Here is a 23,693-nt window from a genome sequence, read left to right on the forward strand (position 1 = left end):
GCAATTTCTTCCTGTCCATCTGATGCCTCATATAATATTCAGAACTGCGAAAGTGACTCGATCGAGCGTTTGCTCTTCTTGTTAAATATTGAACTGCGAGCTGTTCACTATTTGAAAAAGCAACGAGTGTAAATCTGGTACGACACAGCAAGCCATGTAGTATTCTGTTTATCCTACATACTGTACTTACGTGTATTTTACTGAAAATGTCCTGCAGTCGAGGCAGCTAAATTGAAGACGCTTGTTTTGGAACCTCGATCTCTTCTAAAGCCTCGTGCAATCTATTACGTCAAAGCAAAGAAACGACGGTCACTCTGAATGTGTGGCGTGACGTGTTAGTTCTAAAGATTCATCGAGGGCCGGTAATTAGCGAGCGCAATTTTTGTTTCTATAATGACGTTTGTCTCGGTGACTTTGGTATCATAAGCAGTGGAAAAAACAGGTCCCTGCCAGACCATGACCTCATTTACGTGATATACACACGTGTGATTTGAACGATTATTATCTCACGGGTGTCTCTTTCACGTATGTAGGATAAATCAATATGTCGGCACGTTACTGCGGCTTCTTCAGGATGGTAAGCTTATGGAAAGAATGGAATGACGGCACGTGACATACAGTGTAATGACTTTTGATGATGATTAATGACGTCATATTGTTTCTTGCGCGTTCTTTCTTTCTCTCACGCACACGCATACACAAACACATACACACACTCACACACACGCGCTCACACGTACGCGCGTACGGGTACACACACCCCCCCCCCCCCCCACTGACACACATATGCATATTCACTGTCCATCTCTCTCTCTCTTGTGTGTGTGTGTGTATAATTCATGGGCGGGGATATAGCTCAGCCGGTTGGTAGCGCGCTGGATTTGTATTCAGTTGGCCGCTGTCAGCGTGAGTTCGATCCCAGGTTCGGCGGAAATTTATTTCACAGAGTCAACTTTGTGTGCAGACTCTCTTCGGTGTCCGAACCTCCCCCCGTGTACACTACATTGGGTGTGCACGTTAAAGATCCCACGATTGACAAAAGGGTCTTTTCTGGCAAAATTGCTTAGGCACAGTTAATAATTGTCTACCTATACCCGTGTGACTTGGAATAATAGGCCGTGAAAGGTAAATATGCGCCGAAATGGCTGCAATCTACTGGCCGTATAAAATTTCATCTCACACGGCATCACTGCAGAGCGCCTAGAACTGTACCCACGGAATATGCGCGATATAAGACTCATTGATTGATTGATTGATTGATGCACAGTAACAGTCAATAATGCCAACAATAAACCTGTTTAGATGCAGGCGGCATATCATAATGAATTTGATACTGAATGCTGTTAGTGGCTTTTGTATTGACAATAAAATATAAAGAACGCAAAAGTTTACGGAATACACAGAAATTATCAAGCGAGTTTGTTAATGGATTTTACTTTACAATGATATAACATACTCACTTTTAGATAAAACAAAAGAATTAAGTGCAAATACAATTTCCACTCAGCAAGTTACATTTTTGTGTAAATTAAATGTTGGTCCCTTGACTGCTACTTATACAGTTACCAAATACCTACCCTGAACCCAACTATATACATGCATAGATGTTTGGCATGATGATGATGGTGTGCTTGGGGTGTGTGTGTGCGTGTGTGTGTGTGGAGGGGGGGATGCATAAATATACCCTCACACATACCCAAACCAAGTACTGTTTCAACTTTAACACAGTACATTGAAGAAGAAGACAATCAAGCTCAGATACAACCAGGTTAGGTAAACCATTGTGGCAATTTTGTGTGTGAAAACAGTCTTGAAACGTAAAAAGGCAAGAACAAAATTTCCCGGGGCCAATAGGTAGAAGCGCTGCTGAATCAATGTACTACACCGGAAGGAAAGTGTGTAACATAACGCCGGAATTAATGCTTTCCTCGTGGTCGAGCTACATTAATTGATATTGACTATTGTTATACTCAAAATGTGACTCATTTTTTTTCCATAAACATGATCATTATAAATAAAGGGAGCTGGCAAATGCAAGAAAAGACACATCCCAAAGGGTAGATGTGTATTCGAAATGTAGAGAAAAAGGAACATACATTTAAAAAGTACTTGTAAGTTGTAACTGCTATATATATAAGTTAATCAGATACACACAAAGGAACAGTACATACATGCTGGACACAAAAAACCTTCATCAACATGTATAAATGTTCAAATTTTGTGAAGGGCAAAGCAGGCTGCCAAGCTAAGGACATTCATATAATTATATACTTGTGTGTTTCACTGATTTCTCTGTATCTCTTTTTCTCACACACATGCACATACGCACGCACACCGGCTGACACATACACACGGCATATATACACACACCCACACTGACACTGACACACACACCAGGGTGTGCACACATACACACACACACACACACTGACACACGCACACTGACACACCAGGGGCTGCACACATACACAAACACACAATTACAAACACACCACACGCACTCCACAGACCTATAGGTCCCTGCATATACAGATACGTCTCAGTCTCTGTGGGTTTTTTTTTCTTGAGATATTAAATGTTAACTTAGCGTCAAATTTGTACATGTATACCAAATGACCTATCAAACCTTAAAGTTATAGTCATAACAAGCTTACAACAATTCACATTCGCATTTTTGTGTGATAATTAAGGGCCTGGAGTAATTTTGTCAAAATGAATCATGTTGTTATGTAACAATTACGTTACGCATGAGTGTTGTCAACGTTACTCAAATTGTAAGGGTAAACTTCACTAGCACCAGTTAAAATGGCAAACTGAAGCGCTCGTTTGTTCAGAACGACGTCAAAAAGATCTCAGCCGGCCAGGTCAGTGTTTATTTTCGCCAAGGTTCGTAAGTAAGAAAAATAGCAGTTGGTATGATTTTGTCTGATGCATCTGTTTTATTACAACCAACTATTGATATTTTAAACATACGCTGATCATTGTAGTCCATCAATTATCATTTAATCATCGCATTCTTAGAAAGAGCAAAATTCTCACTCTGCGCGCGCTTTATTTCCAGAATCGCGTAGCGCGAAGTTGGAATTCCAACAATGGCGGCCATAGTTGGAATTCCAACAAAGCGCAGGTCATTTCCGGAAAAGCGCCGCTGACCAGATGGGACGCAACATAAGCAGTAACTAGTGTGATGGCACTGGAGTGAAGTGGTTCCTTGACCTTTTCTTTGTTCGTTTTCCTGGACCACGAGCAACAAATTCGAGTTCTACTAGTACTCTTACTCAACTACTACTAATCATGGATCACGTTTTCGGTTTCATTTCACTCTTTTGTTTTACCTCGCGGTTTCCTAATCTTATGAGCAGGATGAACTGTGTGTTAGGTTATGTGCGAGTGCGAGTGACTCGGTGACGGCCCGACTAAACTACGCGCCAGCACGCGCTAGCACGCGCCAGCACGCGCTACCTTGAACCATAGCACTTATATACTTTATTTTTTATATTTCTAGTTAGTTCATCGTCCATTCTCACATAATACAAAATTTCAAACTTCAATGATGAAAAATACGGAAGTTATGACGAGTTTAAGGAGAGCTAATGCACTACTCTCAAATCCGACGATTTCCGCCATTGACTAAACAGCGCGCTACCACTTTGAAGTAGACGGTACCCGGTGATCCATAACACTTACATAATTTATTTTTATAGTCTATATAGTTAATTGTCCATTCTTACATAATACAAAATTTCAAGCTTGAGTGTTGAGCATTTCAGTAGTTATGACGGGTTTTAGGCGAGCTAATGCGCTACTCTCAAATCCGACAAAATCCGGCAGTGACTAAAACTGCGCGCTACCAATTTTAAGTGGACGCTACTGAGATTCATAGCTGTTATATAATTTATCTGTATGTTTCTAGTCATTCCATCGTCAGTTCTTACATTATTTAAAATTTCAAACTTCAGTGATAAAATTTACGATAGCTAAGACGCGTTATAGGAGAGCTATCCTAAGGCCGTGGCTCCATGTCCGACAATGTCGGATACGGAGTCATTCGTTCCAACACAGTCAGTCGGATGCGGAGCCAGTCATTCCTGTGTGTGTGTGTGTGTGTGTGTGTGTGTGTGTGTGTGTGTGTGTGTGTGTGTGTGTGTGTGAACGCTACCCGTTTGGCTGCTTATTCTGATTCGCAGCTAACCCCCCTGGGACCGTTCCCCTACCCGCTCGGTTGGGGATGGAAGCCCCGACGATACACCCATGTCACCCATGGACACGAGGTGCAAATGAGCATATCGCCATGTTCCGAGTTAAGCATATCAAAGTTAAAATTAAATGACATTCTGCACTTTGCAGCACAGAACAATGGACATGTTCATTACTTCACAGGGCAAAGAAACAACATACTTTTCAGCATGTATTTATTTGGACAAACTTGAAGTCTTGCGTCCTCACAGGATGAACAAGCCTTTTTAAGCCGAATGTTGTTGATATGCTACCGTTCTAGTAAAATTAATTAAAAAAATGATTAAAAAATAAATTAAAATAAGTTGTATAGCATGACAAAACAATCAAAAAGTGCAGGAACAGTTGTTTGTTTGTTAGCTAGCTTTACTTCCCTTTATCTTGGTGTAGATGTAAACTGAGAAGAGAGAGAGGAGATGTATTTGTGTGTGTGTGTGTGTCTGCAGGGGGGTGGGGTGTGGTTGGTGTTATTTGTGAGAGATGGTGAAAGAATAAAGTAACATAAATGATACAGGTCAAGGCAGTGCCTGCTTCAAAGTGGTTGTGCAGTTGGTATGCATTAATGTATGTATTCAGTCAATGTCGAAGTTTTGTCATAACTTCCGTAATTTTCATCATTGAAAATTGACATTTTGTATTATGTGAGAATGGACGATGATCTAACAAGAAATATAAAAATAAAGTATGTAAGTGCTATGGATCACACACACACACAGAGAGAGGAATGACTGGCTCCGCATCCGACTGACTGTGTTGGAACGAATGACTCCGTATCCGACATTGTTTTTTATCACTGAAGTTTGAAATTTTGTATAATGTAAGAACTGACGATGGAATGACTAGAAACATACAGATAAATCATATAACAGCTATGAATCTGAGTAGCGTCCACTTAAAATTAGTAGCGCGCAGTTTTAGTCATTGCCGGATTTTGTCGGATTTGAGAGTAGCGCATTAGCTCGCCTAAAACCCGTCATAACTACTGAAATGTTCAACACTCAAGCTTGAAATTTTGTATTATGTAAGAATGGACAATGAACTATATAGACTATAAAAATAAATTATGTAAGTGTTATGGATCACCGGGTAGCGTCTACTTCAAAGTGGTAGGGCGCTGTTTAGTCAATGGAGGAAATCGTCGGATTTGAGAGTAGTGCATTAGCTCTCCTTAAACTCATCATAACTTCCGTATTTTTCATCATTGAAGTTTGAAATTTTGTATAATGTGAGAATGGACGATGAACTAACTAGAAATATAAAAATAAAGTATATAAGTGCTATGGTTCAAGGTAGCGCGTGCTGGCGCGTGCTAGCGCGTGCTGGCGCGTAGGTTAGTCGGACCCCTCAGTGAGGTCCTAAAATGGGGTCCGACTAAACTACGCGCCAGCACGCGCTACCTTGAACCATAGCACTTATATACTTTATTTTTATATTTCTAGTTAGTTCATCGTCCATTCTCACATAATACAAAATTTCAAACTTCAATGATGAAAATTACGGAAGTTATGACGAGTTTTAGGAGAGCTAATGCACTACTCTCAAACCCGACGATTTCCGCCATTGACTGTACTAAACAACGCGCTATCACTTTGAAGTGGACGCTACCTTGACCCGTTATGCCCCTCAGTTTACGTCAGAATGGACGATGATCTAACAAGAAATATAAAAATAAAGTATGTAAGTGCTATGGATCAAGGTAGCGTCCACTCCAAAGTGGTAGCGCGCTGTTTAGTCAATGGCGGATATCGTCGGACTTGAGAGTAGTGCATAAGCTCTCCTTAAACTCGTCATAACTTCCGTAATTTTCATCATTGAAGTTTGAAATTTTTTATTATGTAAGAATGGACGATGATCTAACAAGAAATATAAAAATAAAGTATATAAGTGCTATGGTTCAAGGTAGCGCGTGCTGGCGCGTAGTTTAGTCGGGCCGCTAAAATGTCCTTCCTTCTTCATTGTCTTCAGCAGTGTATTGGATTACTAATACTACCCGATTAGTCCATTCTATCTAACGTCTAATTTAAGTAATATGTATAAATTTAGTATACATTAGTACATATGGTAGTAATATAAGACCATGTCAGATCACAGGCGGAAGGTATCGTCCACCGGACTACTACTATCACAGAAAGACTACAAGGTACGTCACTCACCTTCGAGTCTTCTGTGTGCTTGGAGTCGCTTCATGGGGAAAAATATTGTTCAAGACGGTTTGCCTCTTCCTACAGTCTGTGTAAGGTCAAATAAATACAGTTGAATGATTGTTTGAACTGTATGTACCTTTAATTTTCAGCTTCCGTCCGTTGCAGGTTGTTTTTAACCATCATTTGGACGAATCTTCGTTTGCGAGCCGCTAATATCCACTTTGCGTCAAATCATGCATCCGCACCGAATATGCATACCAGCGCTCATTGGTTAATAACAGGATATTCGATGATTATTTTCCCATGGGTAGCTTCCCTTTGCTGCACAATATTTACATATGTTTTAGACCAATGAGCGCTGGTATGCATATTCGGTGCGGATGCATGATTTGACGCAAAGTGGATATTAGCGGCTCGCAAACGAAGATTCTTCCAAATGATGGTTAAGAACAACCTGCAACGGACGGAAGCTGAAAATTAAAGGTACATACTGTTCAAACAATCATTCAACTGTATTTATTTGACCTTACACAGACTGTAGGAAGAGGCAAACCGTCTTGAACAATATTTTTCCCCAGGAAGCGACTCCAAGCACACAGAAGACTCGAAGGTGAGTGAAGTACCTTGTAGTCTTTTTGTGATAGTAGTAGTCCAGTGGACGATACCTTCCGCCTGTGGTCAGATGTGTGTTTAATGTTTAAATCCGTTGCAATGTGCTGATCCTGATGATCCTGAAAATCATTTTATGATTATACTCATACTAGTCAATAGTCATAGTGTTTGCCTTTAGAATTAAGATTTAACACTGTTCTTATTCTTCTTAATCCTACTACAGAAACATGACCATCAAAATTTTCATTGGAAACCTCAGCGGGGATACAAAGCCTGAAGATGTAAGAGTCCTGTTCGAGAAGTATGGAGAGGTGGCAGAGTGTGATGTCCTCAAGAATTATGGCTTTGTGGTGAGTCTGTTAATGTTATACTTATAATGTTTACTGCCTTTAGTTTGAAAGCGCATGGTACATTGGGCATTGAATAACCAAGTTACTGATAAGGGTATCATCTCAATCTAATTTTTAATAGGTCCAGAAATGGATGGAGAAACATATGTTAGATTAATGAAAGTTTGATCTGAACATAGGTTTTGGATTTTGAACGTTCTTTTTTAGCTGGTCAGTATGTTACATTTGGTGTAAATAATCATGAAAAAAGGGAAACTATCTTAAAAAAATGTTTCTGGTCAAACTTACTTAAAAATCATTGCAGAGGAAAGTCATTAGGTAGGATGATTGTATTTTTTTTTAAATTGAGCGAAAAAGTTGTGTTTGATGTAATTTAATTGTACTTCTAAGTTAAAAATATGCGTTTGGTGTAAATGAAATTGTATCTACTTGCCCAAACAAGTTTTGTCATAGTCTTTAAATAATGCCATAATACACAAAAGTGTGTGTTTTATTATACCTCAGACACCTGGTAGTTAAACTATGGTCACAGGATTCCTAGTGCTTGCACCTGTTGGCTTGTAGAGAGACTTAAGTGAGGCCATCTGACAAGGGTGTAAATGTAACTAATACTTGAAAATGACAATGAATTTGTTTTAGAGACAGAAGATAACTTATCAGTGCTTAAGAACAACCAGCAAGACCAAACCTTTGTTTCAACATGAAAACAAGCACACTGAATGACAAAATTTACCTCAGAAGGACCACTGTTGGGACATTTTGGTGTAAATGTAACATACATCACTTTGGTTCTTTACTGAGACCATATGCAGCACATAATAATGCTAAAAACAGCACATAACAGTCTGTTGAGGGTTTATGAGCGAAATAAAAAACGCTCGCGCTGGACCCGAGTACTCTTCAGACTGGTTCGCTCCCCCAGTATGAAAGTTTTTGTCTTGTGCACGTTTAAGACCAAGTGATTGCTATGTGTGAATTACAGGCACTAACACATGTGCACAAAATCTTGAACACACACACCGCGCGAGAGAGAAAATGCTACAAGAGGTATGAAGCCGGCTGGCTTCCCTTCGCTCGTTCATAAAATTAGGTCGCGCAGCATACGAACTCAGTGGCACACGCAGCGTATGTGTGCTCAGGCCCAGTGACGCTGTTCTATTAGCCGAACAGCAGTTCTATCCCACCGCGAATTGCGCCCACCGCCAAGAGTCGTTTTTGACTCGCATGCGAAGCAAAAGTGAGTCTATGTACTCACCCGAGTCGTCCGTCTGTCCGTCCCGCCGTCCGTCCGTCCGGAAAACTTTAACGTTGGATATTTCTTGGACATTATTAAGTCTTAGTCTATCAACGCCTGATGTGGCATGGTTACAAGATCTCAAAAAACATGTGCGGCAACTTGACCTCACTTCAAGTTCAAGGTCACAGGGGCCGTAATTGTTGTCTTAAAAACGACCATTTTTCACATTTTCGCATTTTTTTCTGAAGTTATCGAGAATGGCAACCTTAGCTATGTATGCTATACAGGGCAATGTAAGCCCTATCTTTGGACACCAGTTTGGTTGACCTTGCTTCAAGGTCAAGGTCGCAAGGGTCCTTTAAAGTTGGATTGTATACATAGTTTGAAGTGACCTTGACCTTGAACTATGGAAGGTAACTCTTCCAAATCTACATATGTGTGAGGGAAATACATTATACTTACAAAAGTGAGTCTATATACTCACCGACATCGTCCGCCTATCCTTCCGGGCGTCCGGGCATCCGTCCCCCCCCCCCGTCCGTCTGTGAAACCTTTAACATTGTTTATTCCCCCCTCTGCTTCTTTACCTCTGTAAACTTGTAGAGCTAGTTATTTTTCGATAATGACCCAGCAACCAAACAAATAACGAGCCAGCAACAGCCTGAATCCTCGATAGTGCAATGGGTTGAGAAGCTGTTCTGTTTTGGTACTACTTTTGCGACTGAAAAGTTCCGAACGCTCTATACGTACGAAATATACATCTCTGGAGCAAACAATACAAACATACCGCATTTAAATTAACAACTACAGGCCTGAACACATGAATCTCCATATAAAATCCATGAGTTAGGTTGTTTTCTGAATCTAGATCTGCCGTGCACAAACCGTTCATCACAAGCAAATTCCCAAGGCAAGTAACTCATACTCTAGCCGACAAGAGTAGTTCCCCTTCTTTTAACGCAGTTTCTTCGACAACACTGACTGCAATCCGACGGTCAGTTTTCAACAATATTTCATTTTATAAACAGATCACACGCAACCAAATGCACACATCTCATCAATTTAAACAACATAAAGCGGTTTCATACACTATTTTCCCCAGAAAACTGAACTTCATACAGTAATTAACGTGGGAACACGGGTGCAAAAGTTCGTCTGCTAGTTCCATTTGACGAAAGAACATTATCCTATGCGATACTAAAACATAAACAGAACACACAATATCTTCCTTTACCGCCACAGCAGAATAACAGCATATCTGTGTACTTGATTTTAGTCTAAAACAGGGAAACTGACAAGAAGTGTTAACAGAATGGAATGATTTGCACGGAACTATACAACCGCGCATTAATCGATCGCCTGCGCAGGTTGACTGGTTGAGTGATTCGGATTCGATCAAACTTTCGCACAAAAACTCCTGTTTTCTTTGAATAACTGAAGAAAGGAGGAATAAAGAGGTTACACACCTCGTCTCAGTGATTATTAAAAATAATGGTCTCAGTTCGCGGTCATGAAAAAGCTCGCTGAAGCTCGCATTTTTCAGGATCCGCCAACTTCGACCATTATTTTTCATAATCACTGAGACTCGGCATGTAACCTCTACATATTTCTTGGACACTATTAAGTCTATCAACACCAATTGTGGCCTGATGGTGTATGGTTACAAGATCTTCAGAAACATGTTTGGCAACTTGACCTCACTTCAAGGTCAAGGTCACAGGGTCCTTCAAAGTTGAAATGTATATATTTTGAAGTGACCTTGACCTTGAACTATTGAAAATAACTCTTCCAAAACTACATATGTGTGAGGGAAATACATTAGATCTTCAGAAACATGTTTGGCAACTTGACCTCACTTCAAGGTCAAGGTCACAGGGTCCTTCAAAGTTGAAATGTATATATTTTGAAGTGACCTTGACCTTGAACTATTGAAAATAACTCTTCCAAAACTACATATGTGTGAGGGAAATACATTATATTTTCATAATAACTCACATTAGGTTACATATCTTCAAGTTCCAGGTCAGTTTGAGTTAAACTGATATTTGTCAAAAAGAGAAAACAGGCGCCAGACTAGAGAGAAGTCGGAGAACTGACGTTCCTTGTTCGACTCGATCCCCTAATGACCAGCGATTAGCATTTTAGGATGGAGAACCTTTTGACACAGTATGCACCATAACTTGGATGCAATTACTGAATGTGCAACTCACAATGACATTAGTTTTCTGTAATTATTTTCTTTACTGAATAAATATTGTTTTTCTCAGTTTTATTGTAAAATTATTCTGAAAGAAAGATCAAGGTCTGTTCAGCATGTGAGTCGTGTGGGCTTTGCCCTTCTTGTTGTGGATTATTTCGCATTTGGTCACGGCTCAGAAATGGCGTCGAACTCCACCCTTACCCCATTCAAACGCCCCACACGCTCAATTATGGTTTATTCTACCTTTGAAAGTACTGACACTGGGTGCAGATATGAATAAAGTTACTATTCTGGTAGAAACCGAAAGGTTTGATGACTTTGTTTTCGAGCAAGGCGCAATCGTACAGTGAATTTACGTCGATTTTCGGGCCGGAAGTTGGGACACTTTTTTACTTGGTGTCGAAACGTCGTATTTGCGCGTCCTACACACACTGCTTGGATAAAAACTTGATGGAGATGGAAAGAGAAGGTGTTGGTTATTGTTTACATACTGCACGATAACCTGTACCTCACCCCAACAGTCGGCTGAGATCAAGTTTAGACTCCAACGGCCAGTGTGTTACTTTTCGTGTTAGGAGTCACGTAGGCAGTTTTGGCTTTTGCCGCGCTTTTAATAATGATGACAGACGTTGAACTAAGCGATAAACTTGGACAAGAAAGAACAATCTACTACTAAAAAAAAAAAAATATGCACAAACACAGAAGACAAAGCAATGAAAATAAGTCTTAAGTTCGTTGTTGTGTACTATCGTGTTACCGCGAAAAGTAACAACGTAAATCAAAGTTATTTATCGACATGTTCCTGACTTCCTCCGGTGGAAACAACTGTTCTATCGTCTGCTACAAAGTTGCATTCACTGTCTCGAACTCAGAACTCAGTGTGGCATGGAGGACATGGACGATAACGGCCAAGTTAAGAACCACTGGTTTTTCGTTTTCTGTAACACACTCACCTGCAGTTTGAAACACTGATATTTTCACTAAATAACAACTTTCTTCCTTTTTTTTCATCTGAAAGTTAGAAGTGTTATTGTGATTTGTTTTGATAAAATTTGCATTTTTTAGGACAAAGATTTTTCTTTATTTTGATTTTTAAAGACATCTGTTTGAGACGATTCAACCAATTTCCCAAAGTTATTCAGCTTTCATGTCATTGCATGTGTTTTTTTCTGGCCTTTTCTATTGTCTTTCCATACAGTTCACTTTGTGCTTTGTTTTCATACCATTTTAATGAAATGAATGACAGGAAAAAGAAAGATATGTTTTTTTACGTTGTGTGTGTTACTCACACCACTCGCACATCGTGAGAGGTAACACACTCAAATAGTTTGTACAGTTATCTTGAAAATTATTTAAATCTTGCTGGAACAAAGTAAGGAATGAATCAAGTAAACAGAAAATGATGTCTGCGTTTATTGTTTTGAATTGGTTTTTTGTTTTTAGGAACAGTGTTGAGTGCGTTACACACACTAAAACATCACAGGCACAATTGTGTTAAGTAACCTACTCCCAATACCTTGTCTCAGGATAAACAATATGTTTTTTTTATTACCCCTTCAATTTACTAGAGAAATATAAATGTTGAAGTGAAAACTTTTCAATATTCTTATTAGCATTTTTGTAATTAATGGCTGTTGGTGTATAAGTGTGTTACTTACACCAATATGTCAGCTGCAAAGTTAGTGTTAGTAACTCACTCAGTTCTGAAAGTAGGAAAAACGTGTACTAGAGTACCATATCAATTAATCATCACTGAAGTGTGTGTTGTTAAATGCATATTAACCTGACTTTGACATTTTTCATGATGTATTCAAGTTTTACTTTTGTTACGGTGAGTTTGTGTTGGTGCTTGTAACACAAATTGGTGTTGTGTAACAAACTCAGAGACACTTTCTTTGCTGATATGAATTTACCAGCATGCTGAATGTGTCAACAATAGTTTCAATAGTTGTGTAGCAACCATGGTGTCATTCTTACAATTAATTTCACAATTAACTGAATGCACTGAATAGGGACAACGTTTTGTTCATGTTATGACAGTGTTTTGTAACACACTCATTGGCGAATAAACAGCATTTTTCTTGATAACTTCAAAATCCGCCTTCAACCTGAAGATTTTTTGTTGGGTTTATCAAGTTTTTTTTGTACAGTGTGTTGTTTTCATTACCAAGTGGATGGATATATGCTTTATACCCTACAAAATAATGTGAAGTAACACTTTTTTGGTGAAATGTAACACACTCAGTGTCAAAAGTGAGACAATCTTCTCTATGTTGTGAATTGGAGCATGGTAGAAGTCATAATACATCATTGTTAGGTTGTTATGGTTTTGCTCTTTCATTTTTCATTCTTTTGCATGCATTTTTCATGTGAATATCTTGACAGTGTCCTAAAGTTTGATTTTTTTGGTGAAATGTAACACACTCATTGGAAACTTTTAGGAATGACTTGACAGATAACTGATAATGGGAATAACTGGTCCGGTATCATTGATGCATTTCAACTCTTTACTATTATGTACTTGTTTCTCTTCCCATTACATGTATTTCTAAGGTTTTGTGTGTAAAATAAATAGGAATTTTGCAGTTTTGAATGTCTGTGTTGTGAGACACAGAAAGTTGATTTTTGTTTGAATACATGTTCACATCTTGTTCTGATTTGATTTTGTTTGCAGACTGTCCGTATGAAGTGTGTGGAACTAAGAATAGATTGACTGCTGAAACAGTAATCTTTTCAGTTCTTTTCAGTTCTTTGAGTACTTGTTTGATCGTTGTTTTGTTTATTGGTGTTCCTGTAACACACACACATTCCTAGGGTACCTAGATATGCAGATTATTGCTGTCGGGGAATGCCACTTTTCACAAATGAAGATCAAGGTAGATACTAAATAATGCAGTTAACTTTTATTGTGTAATAGGTTTACTGTTAACTGTGTATTAGAAAACAATGTGTGACACTGTGTTATGTAACACACTCCAGTTAAAATTTTAAATGCAATTCATTCCGCAGTAATTGATGAAAATACATTGTTACTGCCCAGACACAAGTAAACACATAAACAGTTTTGCTGGACCCCAAAATGGAAAGTAATCCAAGAGTTTGTATTTGTGACTCAAGTGTCCCACAAATTCGACACCTTTTCTGAGCCATGACCATTTAGGTCCCAGGTAACATTATGAAGTTTTAATACGATCAATCGGACCTATTATCAAGTTAGTGTATCAACTTTTGAACGAACTGCGCCCAGTAGTTTCCCAGCAATAAGCTGTTAAGTCGAGACAGACAGACAGACAGACACACAATTAAAGTCTGTTGGACCCTAGTACTGCGTACTCGGGGATAAAAGATAAATTACCCTTCAAATGGACCTGCAGATCTTCGGAGCCTTCTGTATGTTACTTTACACCATCCTTTTGTGTAAAGATGTACACACAACCAAAAAGGCACAACCATTAATTTAACCCTTTATTTTGACTTGAGACAGGTAGCTTAGAACAAACAAGTTAGAAATACTGTTTAACTGATGTGAGCATAGCCCATTAAATGTAAATTCAGTACCTTGTACTTGCTGTTTGGTGTAAAGTAACGTACAGATCATGGGTAAAATTAACATTTGGTACCGTAGTGGAGAACCAACCTGACTATTCTATCGTGAAAAGGATTTGTTATGATTTCTTGTTTGTAACTCAAAAAACTGCAGACCAAAATAGTGTAAAAATATTTAAAGAGGGTGATTTGATAATAATTTCTACACCGCTGACCGTGCTTTTTTCAAATTAAGTAATAACCTGATGATTGAGGTTAAGGTTTGCAAAACAAATGACATGAAAATTTACTGGAACCTTTTCTGCACTTCCATAGAGAATTTCATTGTTTTAAAAACAGTGTAAATAGGTAAATGTTGAATTGTAACTTTGATTCTGGGCTTTGGTGTAAAGTAACTAACGGATAAATGATTTTGCTTATATTGAGACAGGAGAAACTTTTTTCAAGTGTTGCTTTAGTACAGATCAACTCTACATTCAGCCATCAAGCCATTGGATAGTGAAACAGTTGCCTAAAGCTGAACCTAAGAAAATGACAGCACCTTGAAATTATGTTATGGTGTAAATGTAACATACAGTCATTTGTGCTTTATCTGCAAATATTTGATAAACCGAACACTTGACTGGAAAATAAAATGCTGCAATTGAAGGACAGGAATACCAAGATGTTTATTCATGTAAATTTAAGGAGGTTTAAAAAAAGTCTAAAAATTGTAACACTTTTTGGACTCCTTGACAGATTCTTGGCCATGTAGTAATGTGTACACTCACAATACTGACCTGTTGTATTTCTGTTATTGTTCATGTTAGCTACAAGATCTATACATGCTGTGGACAAATTATTTGCTCCTTAGCCATAAGTCAAGAGTCCTTTTCCTAGGTATCTTTTACCTTACTTTGCCTAGGTAGTAGGCAGGGTTCCACATCACGTAGAATTAAGGGTATAATACCCTTTGACCCTCCAAATCACGTACGAGGTGCTCTCTGAAGAGGTATAAATTCGTAACTGTTTTCTTCCAAAGAGGTAAAAAAAAACGTACGAGTCAAACGCTGAAAGGGTATAGCCTTTGCTAGTTTACAAGCAACGCACAGCTGAGTAAACTTTCAAAGAAACATTCATCAATTCAGACAGTTCATCGTTTTAATTTTACAATCCAAAGAAAATTACACGAAAACTCGCGACATAATAGAAAAAGAGGTATCCATTGAAGTAAAAAAAAAAAAAGAAAAAGACTTGAATGCATTGATACACTATGATATATGGGTCATTCTCAGAAATGGTGGTCCAGTGAGAGTGAGTAGGGGTGACACATTTGAAATCATGAAAAAGTAAATTAAAATTATTTCTACCACGACTTTTTTCATCTGAATCTATTCCTGAGACATTAAAGCATTGTTGTATGTCAATAAAAATGGTTTCTATACGTTGGTGTTGTTTTTGTGTGCTTTTCAATTGCGAAGTTCGGCCGTTTCCGGATCGCCGAAGCGTTACACGACTTTCGTGATCAACAATATGTTCAGTCTCATGGCTAAATGCAAACATGCAAACACCAACAAATTACTGCAATCGACAGTCAGGAGTTCAGTCTTGGACGTAGCAACACATCTTTGCAAAAACTCACGCTGAATTTGAAGTTACGGGCTTCGAACAAAAAATTCTGAATGTCGTAATGCATCGTATCCAAACTCGACGCGCGAACATCGGACAGCAATGTGCTCCATGACTTTGCCACATCACGGCTATTTTTAGCTCTTTGGCGCACAGGAAGTTCGAACAAGAAAATAGTCCTTTGAATCACAGCCAAATATTCACAGAAAACACCAGAATCATATCATTTGCTGAAACTCATGGCGTCGTTTCCCGACCTACGTTACGACTGAAGATAGTTTTTACTTAATTGTCGAGCCTGCAAAGCTTTGTCACAAACTTACACACCGCGGATGGCGACAACGTAGTGTCGGAAGGATATCGAGTGCAAACAGTCTCTCAAAGCGCGAAGTTTAGCGGAACAAAGCAGCCAAGAAGTTTTCGTATCCTCTGATTGTCGATGTTCGACATTCATCAAGTACTTAAAATGGGTAATCTGAACGCAACAGGAACTTTCAACAAATACAGCAAACTCTGACGTATTGTGTTTTGTGTAGTTATTTTGGGTCAGACGGGTTTTGCCGGCAGGAAAGGCCAAACAGTGCAGATTCATGTCTGTCGCACAGGAACCGAAAGTGGTTCAAGCATTTCGTTTCTGTGTTGCGACATTCACCTTAGTCAGTTCCAAATGTCATTTTTTTACCAATATTAGTTGAAGTCCTTACCTTTCATAACTAGAATGTGTTGGGTAGAACACAAAAATACTGCAGAACTGATAAAAAATGCACAAAGGATTGAAGGCTTAGGTGGTTTAAAGTTGGAATTTGGTTTCCATGTTACAACATTCATCACGTAAATACAACACTTTAAAACGTCTCTTATTCAGCAACCAATTACTCTTTTTGTCTAATTTTTGCATTATTATGTATAGCAAACAATAGACTTCATAGTAAAAACAATTATTTTGTATTTCTTGACACTTTATTTTTTACTTTGTATGTAACACTTTGGACCACCATTTCTGAGAATGACCATACATGTATTGTCACAACGTCAAAATGGGAAAGGTGATAACTACCAGACAGGCAATCATATGGGAAACAAGAGGCGAAGCCATCAAGGCTCACGTAAGAAATCGACAAACAGTAACACAAACTCAATCACTCCGTCACACACACACACACACACACACACACACACACACACACACACACACACACACACACACACACACACACACACACACACACACACACACACACACACACACACACACACACACACACACACACACACACAGAAAGAGCATAGGTGAAACTGTGCAAGAAAGCGAGACACTAGATCTAGATCTGTCTGTCTGCATGTAGCCTACTTACAAGGACACGACTGCCAACTAGTCTCGGCGCGCTCAAAATAATAATGACCGAGACTGTCAGTACTTCCTTCGCGTGACGTCTAACCCTCTTACGTCATAATGTGACGTCAATGAAATGTGACGTCTTCAAATGTTAGAGTTTCTACCACAGACATACACACGCACAGACGCACGCACGCACGCACGCACGCACGCACAGACAGACAAAGTTACGATCGCATAGGCTACACTTACGTGAGCCAAAAATGATATTTCATGGATACACCGATTGTCACTCATACCCTGTGAAAAATCTGGAAGGGGTATAAAAACCCTTTCCTTTTTTCCTGAAAGGGTATGAATACCCTTGACTTTTGGGGTTGTGTGGAACCCTGGTAGGTATCTTGGCATGGTGTGCAACTGCAAGACTGATCTATTCAATTGTACACCCTCAAAAGTCAAATATAAAGCCAAAATCAAATCACATTGATTTTGCACTTTGACGAAAGCCTCTGGACTTCATTCGTTATTGTTGCGAAGGATTAAACAACGGCAAATAATTCATCATCACTTTTCTCTTGTGCAGCATATGGAGAACATGAAAGAAGCCAACACTGCTATTGCCAACCTGAATGGCTACAACATCAAAGGACAGCGAATGAGGGTCGAGGTAAGGGGGTACTTTGTTTAACATCAGTTTAACTTTAAGCGCAGCCCCACGTTTTTTGCATTGTCTAGCAGGTTTTTTTCTGTAAATACGTCATTAAGTAGGACTATGAGGACGATTCTTCATGACACCCTTCTTTAAGTTTAACTGAAAGGATTATTATCACGTTGATCGGCACTCGTTTTGGACTGATCGGTTGATTGTTTCTCTCTTTCCGTCGAATGATTTTTATGAAATGTTAGTTGGCCGGCAGGTGTTAAATAGATTTACAAGGTTTATTTTTCATTCTCTGTCCGTTGGGTGCTTTTTATAGGAAATGTTCGTGTGTAATATTTGCCGAAGTGGTATTTCGGATGGGGACAAGCATCTTGCTGGTCAAATGTAACGTTTTTTATTTCCAAATGCGATACTTAAAAATGTTCAGGTAGCATACGCAATTCATGTTTCTATTTTCACACCGGAAACCGTCGGGCTATCTTTTTCACATTAAGTCCAGTAATGTAGTGATATAAAACCGATAACCGGAGAAGTTTGAGATGTACGTTATATTTTTCCTTGGACTTTAAAAAACTATTGTTACTTGGTGTAAGAGCAGATCAATCTGTGTTGTACTAGCGATGGATGTTTGCGTTGTGTTTGCCGTATTAATGCGTGTTTTTCTCTCATGTAGTTGTGTGAGTTACAGGTCTGTTACAAGCACAAGTTAAAAAGCGAAATCAACATCTTTCCGAACATGGAGAGGGCTCAGACCACAACAATAACATCTTTGGTTACTGTTAGTGTCATAAAAAATAATCCTTGTGCGTGGAGATGAAGTCCTACATTTTTGTCACAAATAATTTTCAATCAAAAACAGATCTCTGTTTTTCAGTTAGTTTTTTTGCTGAGCAATATCTGGATAAGGCATGCAGTTTGTCAATGTCATTGCAGTCAGAATTGTCTTTGAAAAAGACTTGAAGTTTTCTCGTATTGTTTTAACAAGCTTAGGGATTGGAGACAGGTATGATTGTTTTATTACCACGCTCATGAAATGCATTAGTTTAGTTTACAAACTTATCCGTTCCTTTTTTGTTTCAAGTCCTTTCTGAAGACCAGTTACCATTTGCCAACCACTTGTAGGTGTGCTCTTGCTAGAGATTTTGTGCCGCAAAATTTGATTTTGATTCATCAGCTCGATTTGTGTCCAATCTGCTAAGTTTCTTCGGCTGTATATTTTTGCACATGGGAAAAGGGGGGGGGGGGGGGGGGGGGGTAAATCTTATTATGTTTTGGTTCCGAGAGCGCAACATGAAATCTGAGAAGAAAGTTTGGGAACTGCGTAGAGAAAACATTCCTTTGGTAGTTTTAACAGTGGTTGGCAAAGTCTGCCTTTGGTGTGGACGTTCCAGTGGCGAGTAGCGAAGACGAGGTAAATTGCACTCCGTCGTGTGCTTTTGCCGTTCAGCTTGCGTTACCCAGCTCGTGGCCGTTCCTGACCTTGACTTCAATAATGCTGTATCCCTCCTCGTCCTGTTGCAGCTTTCGACCGGCAAAGAGGGAAATCCGAAGGGAGACCGCAGAGGGTAATTTTCACATTGGCCATTCCGTAACCTAACCTCATAGTGTAAACCCATATTTTGTGCCTGTAGCTGAACCCGCACACATTTTTACAGAGAGTAAGGTATAAACCAGATTATGCATACCAGCGCTCATTGGTTAATAACAGGATATTCGATGATTATTTTCCCATGGGTAGCTTCCCTTTGCTGCACAATATTTACATATGTTTTAGACCAATGAGCGCTGGTATGCATATTCGGTGCGGATGCATGATTTGACGCAAAGTGGATATTAGCGGCTCGCAAACGAAGATTCTTCCAAATGATGGTTAAAAACAACCTGCAACGGACGGAAGCTGAAAATTAAAGGTACATACTGTTCAAACAATCATTCAACTGTATTTATTTGACCTTACACAGACTGTAGGAAGAGGCAAACCGTCTTGAACAATATTTTTCCCCAGGAAGCGACTCCAAGCACACAGAAGACTCGAAGCTGAGTGACGTACCTTGTAGTCTTTTTGTGATAGTAGTAGTCCAGTGGACGATACCTTCCGCCTGTGGTCAGATGTGTGTTTAATGTTTAAATCCGTTGCAATGTGCTGATCCTGATGATCCTGAAAATCATTTTATGATTATACTCATACTAGTCAATAGTCATAGTGTTTGCCTTTAGAATTAAGATTTAACACTGTTCTTATTCTTCTTAATCCTACTACAGAAACATGACCATCAAAATTTTCATTGGAAACCTCAGCGGGGATACAAAGCCTGAAGATGTAAGAGTCCTGTTCGAGAAGTATGGAGAGGTGGCAGAGTGTGACGTCCTCAAGAATTATGGCTTTGTGGTGAGTCTGTTAATGTTATACTTATAATGTTTACTGCCTTTAGTTTGAAAGGGCATTTCCCCCCACCCCCCACCCCATCCTCCCCAATAAAGAAACAAAGCAACAACAAACAAAACAACAGCAAAAAACACATGTGAAAAGGTTACATTTTTGGAACATTCAATTCACGTTCACAAGAACCTCAGGCTAACAGCCTTTGAAGAAGACAACATAGAGACACAAATAAAAGATGTGTGTGCGTTGATAACTTGATTATCTTGGGCTGTGTCCAAGATGGTCGTAGCAATGACAAGACAAGGCACTTTTTCCAGACTCCAATTTTGTATGTGGTCAGGAATCTGTCAAGGTGTCCAAATGCAAAAATCCTGTTCTGGATACTTTTATTACTTTGTATTTTATTCTGTTTTTAAATGACAATAATTATAAACAATACAGTTATGAAGTATTCCTCATGCAGATTCTATCCATACCAAATTTATGTCTGTCAGTCGTCTGGATGCTGAGAAAATTGACTTTGTTCAAGAAAAAAAGCACCTTTTTGGGCACACAAGGCGTTACGCGAAACGCATGGTACATTGGGCATTGAATAACCAAGTTACTGATAAGGGTATCATCTCAATCTAATTTTTAATAGGTCCAGAAATGGATGGAGAAACATATGTTAGATTAATGAAAGTTTGATCTGAACATAGGTTTTGGATTTTGAACGTTCTTTTTTTAGCTGGTCACATAGGTGTCAACCTATACGGTTTGGCCGTATTGCTGTACGGGAAAAATGCATTTTTTACCCAATACGGTGTATAGGAAAATCTATACGGGCAAAAGAAGAATATACGGCGAAAAGAAAAAATTACAGCAAAGTTAAAATGAATGATAACAATGGAGATTGAGAGACAACGATCGACGCTTTCATGCAGACGACTCTCAAACGTTGTCATTGCGCATACTCAGACTCTTTTTCCACTTGACTTCCTATAAATCACTTCCGGTTTCCGGTACATTCTATCAAGCGTCGATCAACAAGCATGGCATCGCAAAGTTATCCTCCAGCTAAAAAGCTGAAAACTACATCGCAAAGTGGATCCGGACGACATCTTAAAGAGTGGGAGAGCCCAATTTTTAACAACGGTGCATACGCTGGATGGATTAAATCTTCATCAGAAGGCCCAGACTACTCGTTTTGTGTCCCATGCAGGAAACATGTGAAAGTGCGTGCCTCTGGATTTTACGACCTGAAGAGCCATTTTTCAACACGTGGGCACAATACAATTTTATAAGGTCTTGAGCTGTCTAATAAGGTTTTGGAAGGCCTCATATAAGGGCAACACCAATGATAGGTTGACACCTATGTGGTCAGTACGTTACATTTTGTGTAAATAATCATGAAAAAAGGGAAACTATCTTAAAAAAATGTTTCTGGTCAAACTTACTTAAAAATCATTGCAGAGGAAAGTCATTAGGTAGGATGATTGTATTTTTTTTTAAATTGAGCGAAAAAGTTGTGTTTGATGTAATTTGATTGTACTTCTAAGTTAAAAATATGCGTTTGGTGTAAATGAAATTGTATCTACTTGCCCAAACAAGTTTTGTCACAGTCTTTAAATAATGCCATAATACACAAAAGTGTGTGTTTTCTTATACCTCAGACACCTGGTAGTTAAACTATGGTCACAGGATTCCTAGTGCTTGCACCTGTTGGCTTGTAGAGAGACTTAAGTGAGGCCATCTGACAAGGGTGTAAATGTAACTAATACTTGAAAATGACAATGAATTTGTTTTAGAGACAGAAGATAACTTATCAGTGCTTAAGAACAACCAGCAAGACCAAACCTTTGTTTCAACATGAAAACAAGAGGCGAAGCCTTCAAGGCTCACGTAAGAAATCGACAAACAGTAACACAAACTCAATCACTTCGTCACACATACACACACACACACACACACACACACACACAGTAAGCGGCATAGGTGACACTGTGCAAGAAAGCGAGACACTAGATCTAGATCTGAATGGCCGATTTCGAAGAAAAAACTAGTCTCGGCCCGCTCAAAATAACAATGACCGAGACTTTCAGTAATTCCTTCGCGTGACGTCTAACCCTCTTACGTCATAATGTGACGTCTTCAAATGTTGTGACGTCTTCAAATGTTAAAGTTTCTACCACAGACATACATACATACATACGCACGCACGCACGCACGCATGCACAGACAGACAAAAGTTAGCATCGCATAGGCTACACTTACGTGAGCCAACAAGCACACTGAATGACAAAATTTACCTCAGAAGGACCACTGTTGGGACATTTTGGTGTAAATGTAACATACATCACCTTGTTTCTTTACTGAGACCATATGCAGCACATAATAATGCTAAAAACAGCACATAACAGTCTGTTGAGGGTTTATGAGCTAAATAAAAAACACTCGCGCTGGACCCGAGTACTCTTCAGACTGGTTCGCTCCCCCAGTATGAAAGTTTTTGTCTTGTGCACGTTTAAGACCAAGTGATTGCTATGTGTGAATTACAGGCACTAACACATGTGCACAAAATCTTGAACACACACACACACCGCGCGAGAGAAAAAATACTACAAGAGGTATGAAGCCGGCTGGCTTCCCTTCGCTCGTTCATAAAATTAGGTCGCGCAGCATACGAACTCAGTGGCACACGCAGCGTATGTGTGCTCAGGCCCAGTGACGCTGTTCTATTAGCCGAACAGCAGTTCTATCCCACCGCGAATTGCGCCCACCGCCAAGAGTCGTTTTTGACTCACATGCGAAGCAAAAGTGAGTCTATGTACTCACCCGAGTCGTCCGTCCGTCCGTCCCGCCGTCCGTCCGGAAAACTTTAACGTTGGATATTTCTTGGACACTATTAAGTCTATCAACACCTGATGTGGCCTGATGGTGTATGGTTACAAGATCTCAAAAAACATGTGCGGCAACTTGACCTCACTTCAAGTTCAAGGTCACAGGGGCCGTAATTGTTGTCTTAAAAACGACCATTTTTCACATTTTCGCATTTTTTTCTGAAGTTATCGAGAATGGCAACCTTAGCTATGTATGCTATACAGGGCAATGTAAGCCCTATCTTTGGACACCAGTTTGGTTGACCTTGCTTCAAGGTCAAGGTCGCAAGGGTCCTTTAAAGTTGGATTGTATACATAGTTTGAAGTGACCTTGACCTTGAACTATGGAAGGTAACTCTTCCAAATCTACATATGTGTGAGGGAAATACATTATACTTACAAAAGTGAGTCTATATACTCACCGACATCGTCCGCCTGTCCTTCCGGGCGTCCGTCCCCCCCGTCCGTCTGTGAAACCTTTAACATTGTATATTTCTTGGACACAAAAATACTGCAGAACTG

General features: G+C 39.3%; 1 protein-coding gene across 4 annotated transcripts in view; it reads left to right on the forward strand.

The window, feature by feature from the left end:
- Positions 1 to 3,150: 3,150 nt before the first annotated feature.
- LOC138951953 (RNA-binding protein lark-like) overlaps positions 3,151 to 23,693 on the forward strand; it is a 67,509-nt gene continuing 46,966 nt past the window's right edge. Inside the window, exons 1-5 of one of the 4 annotated variants that reach the window (XM_070323518.1) lie at positions 3,151 to 3,310; positions 7,216 to 7,342; positions 17,853 to 17,936; positions 19,452 to 19,495; positions 20,193 to 20,319. In XM_070323518.1, the coding sequence (XP_070179619.1) occupies positions 7,220 to 7,342; positions 17,853 to 17,936; positions 19,452 to 19,495; positions 20,193 to 20,319 (378 nt within the window). In that variant the 5' untranslated portion in view covers positions 3,151 to 3,310; positions 7,216 to 7,219. Of the gene's footprint in view, positions 3,311 to 6,912; positions 6,991 to 7,215; positions 7,343 to 17,852; positions 17,937 to 19,451; positions 19,496 to 20,192; positions 20,320 to 23,693 lie in introns of those variants that run through there. The other 3 variants (XM_070323519.1, XM_070323521.1, XM_070323520.1) reach the window with 3 other exon arrangements.

The sequence above is a fragment of the Littorina saxatilis genome, linkage group LG17 (genome assembly GCF_037325665.1).
Source record: "Littorina saxatilis isolate snail1 linkage group LG17, US_GU_Lsax_2.0, whole genome shotgun sequence".
In the NCBI taxonomy this organism is placed as follows: Eukaryota; Metazoa; Mollusca; class Gastropoda; order Littorinimorpha; family Littorinidae; genus Littorina; species Littorina saxatilis.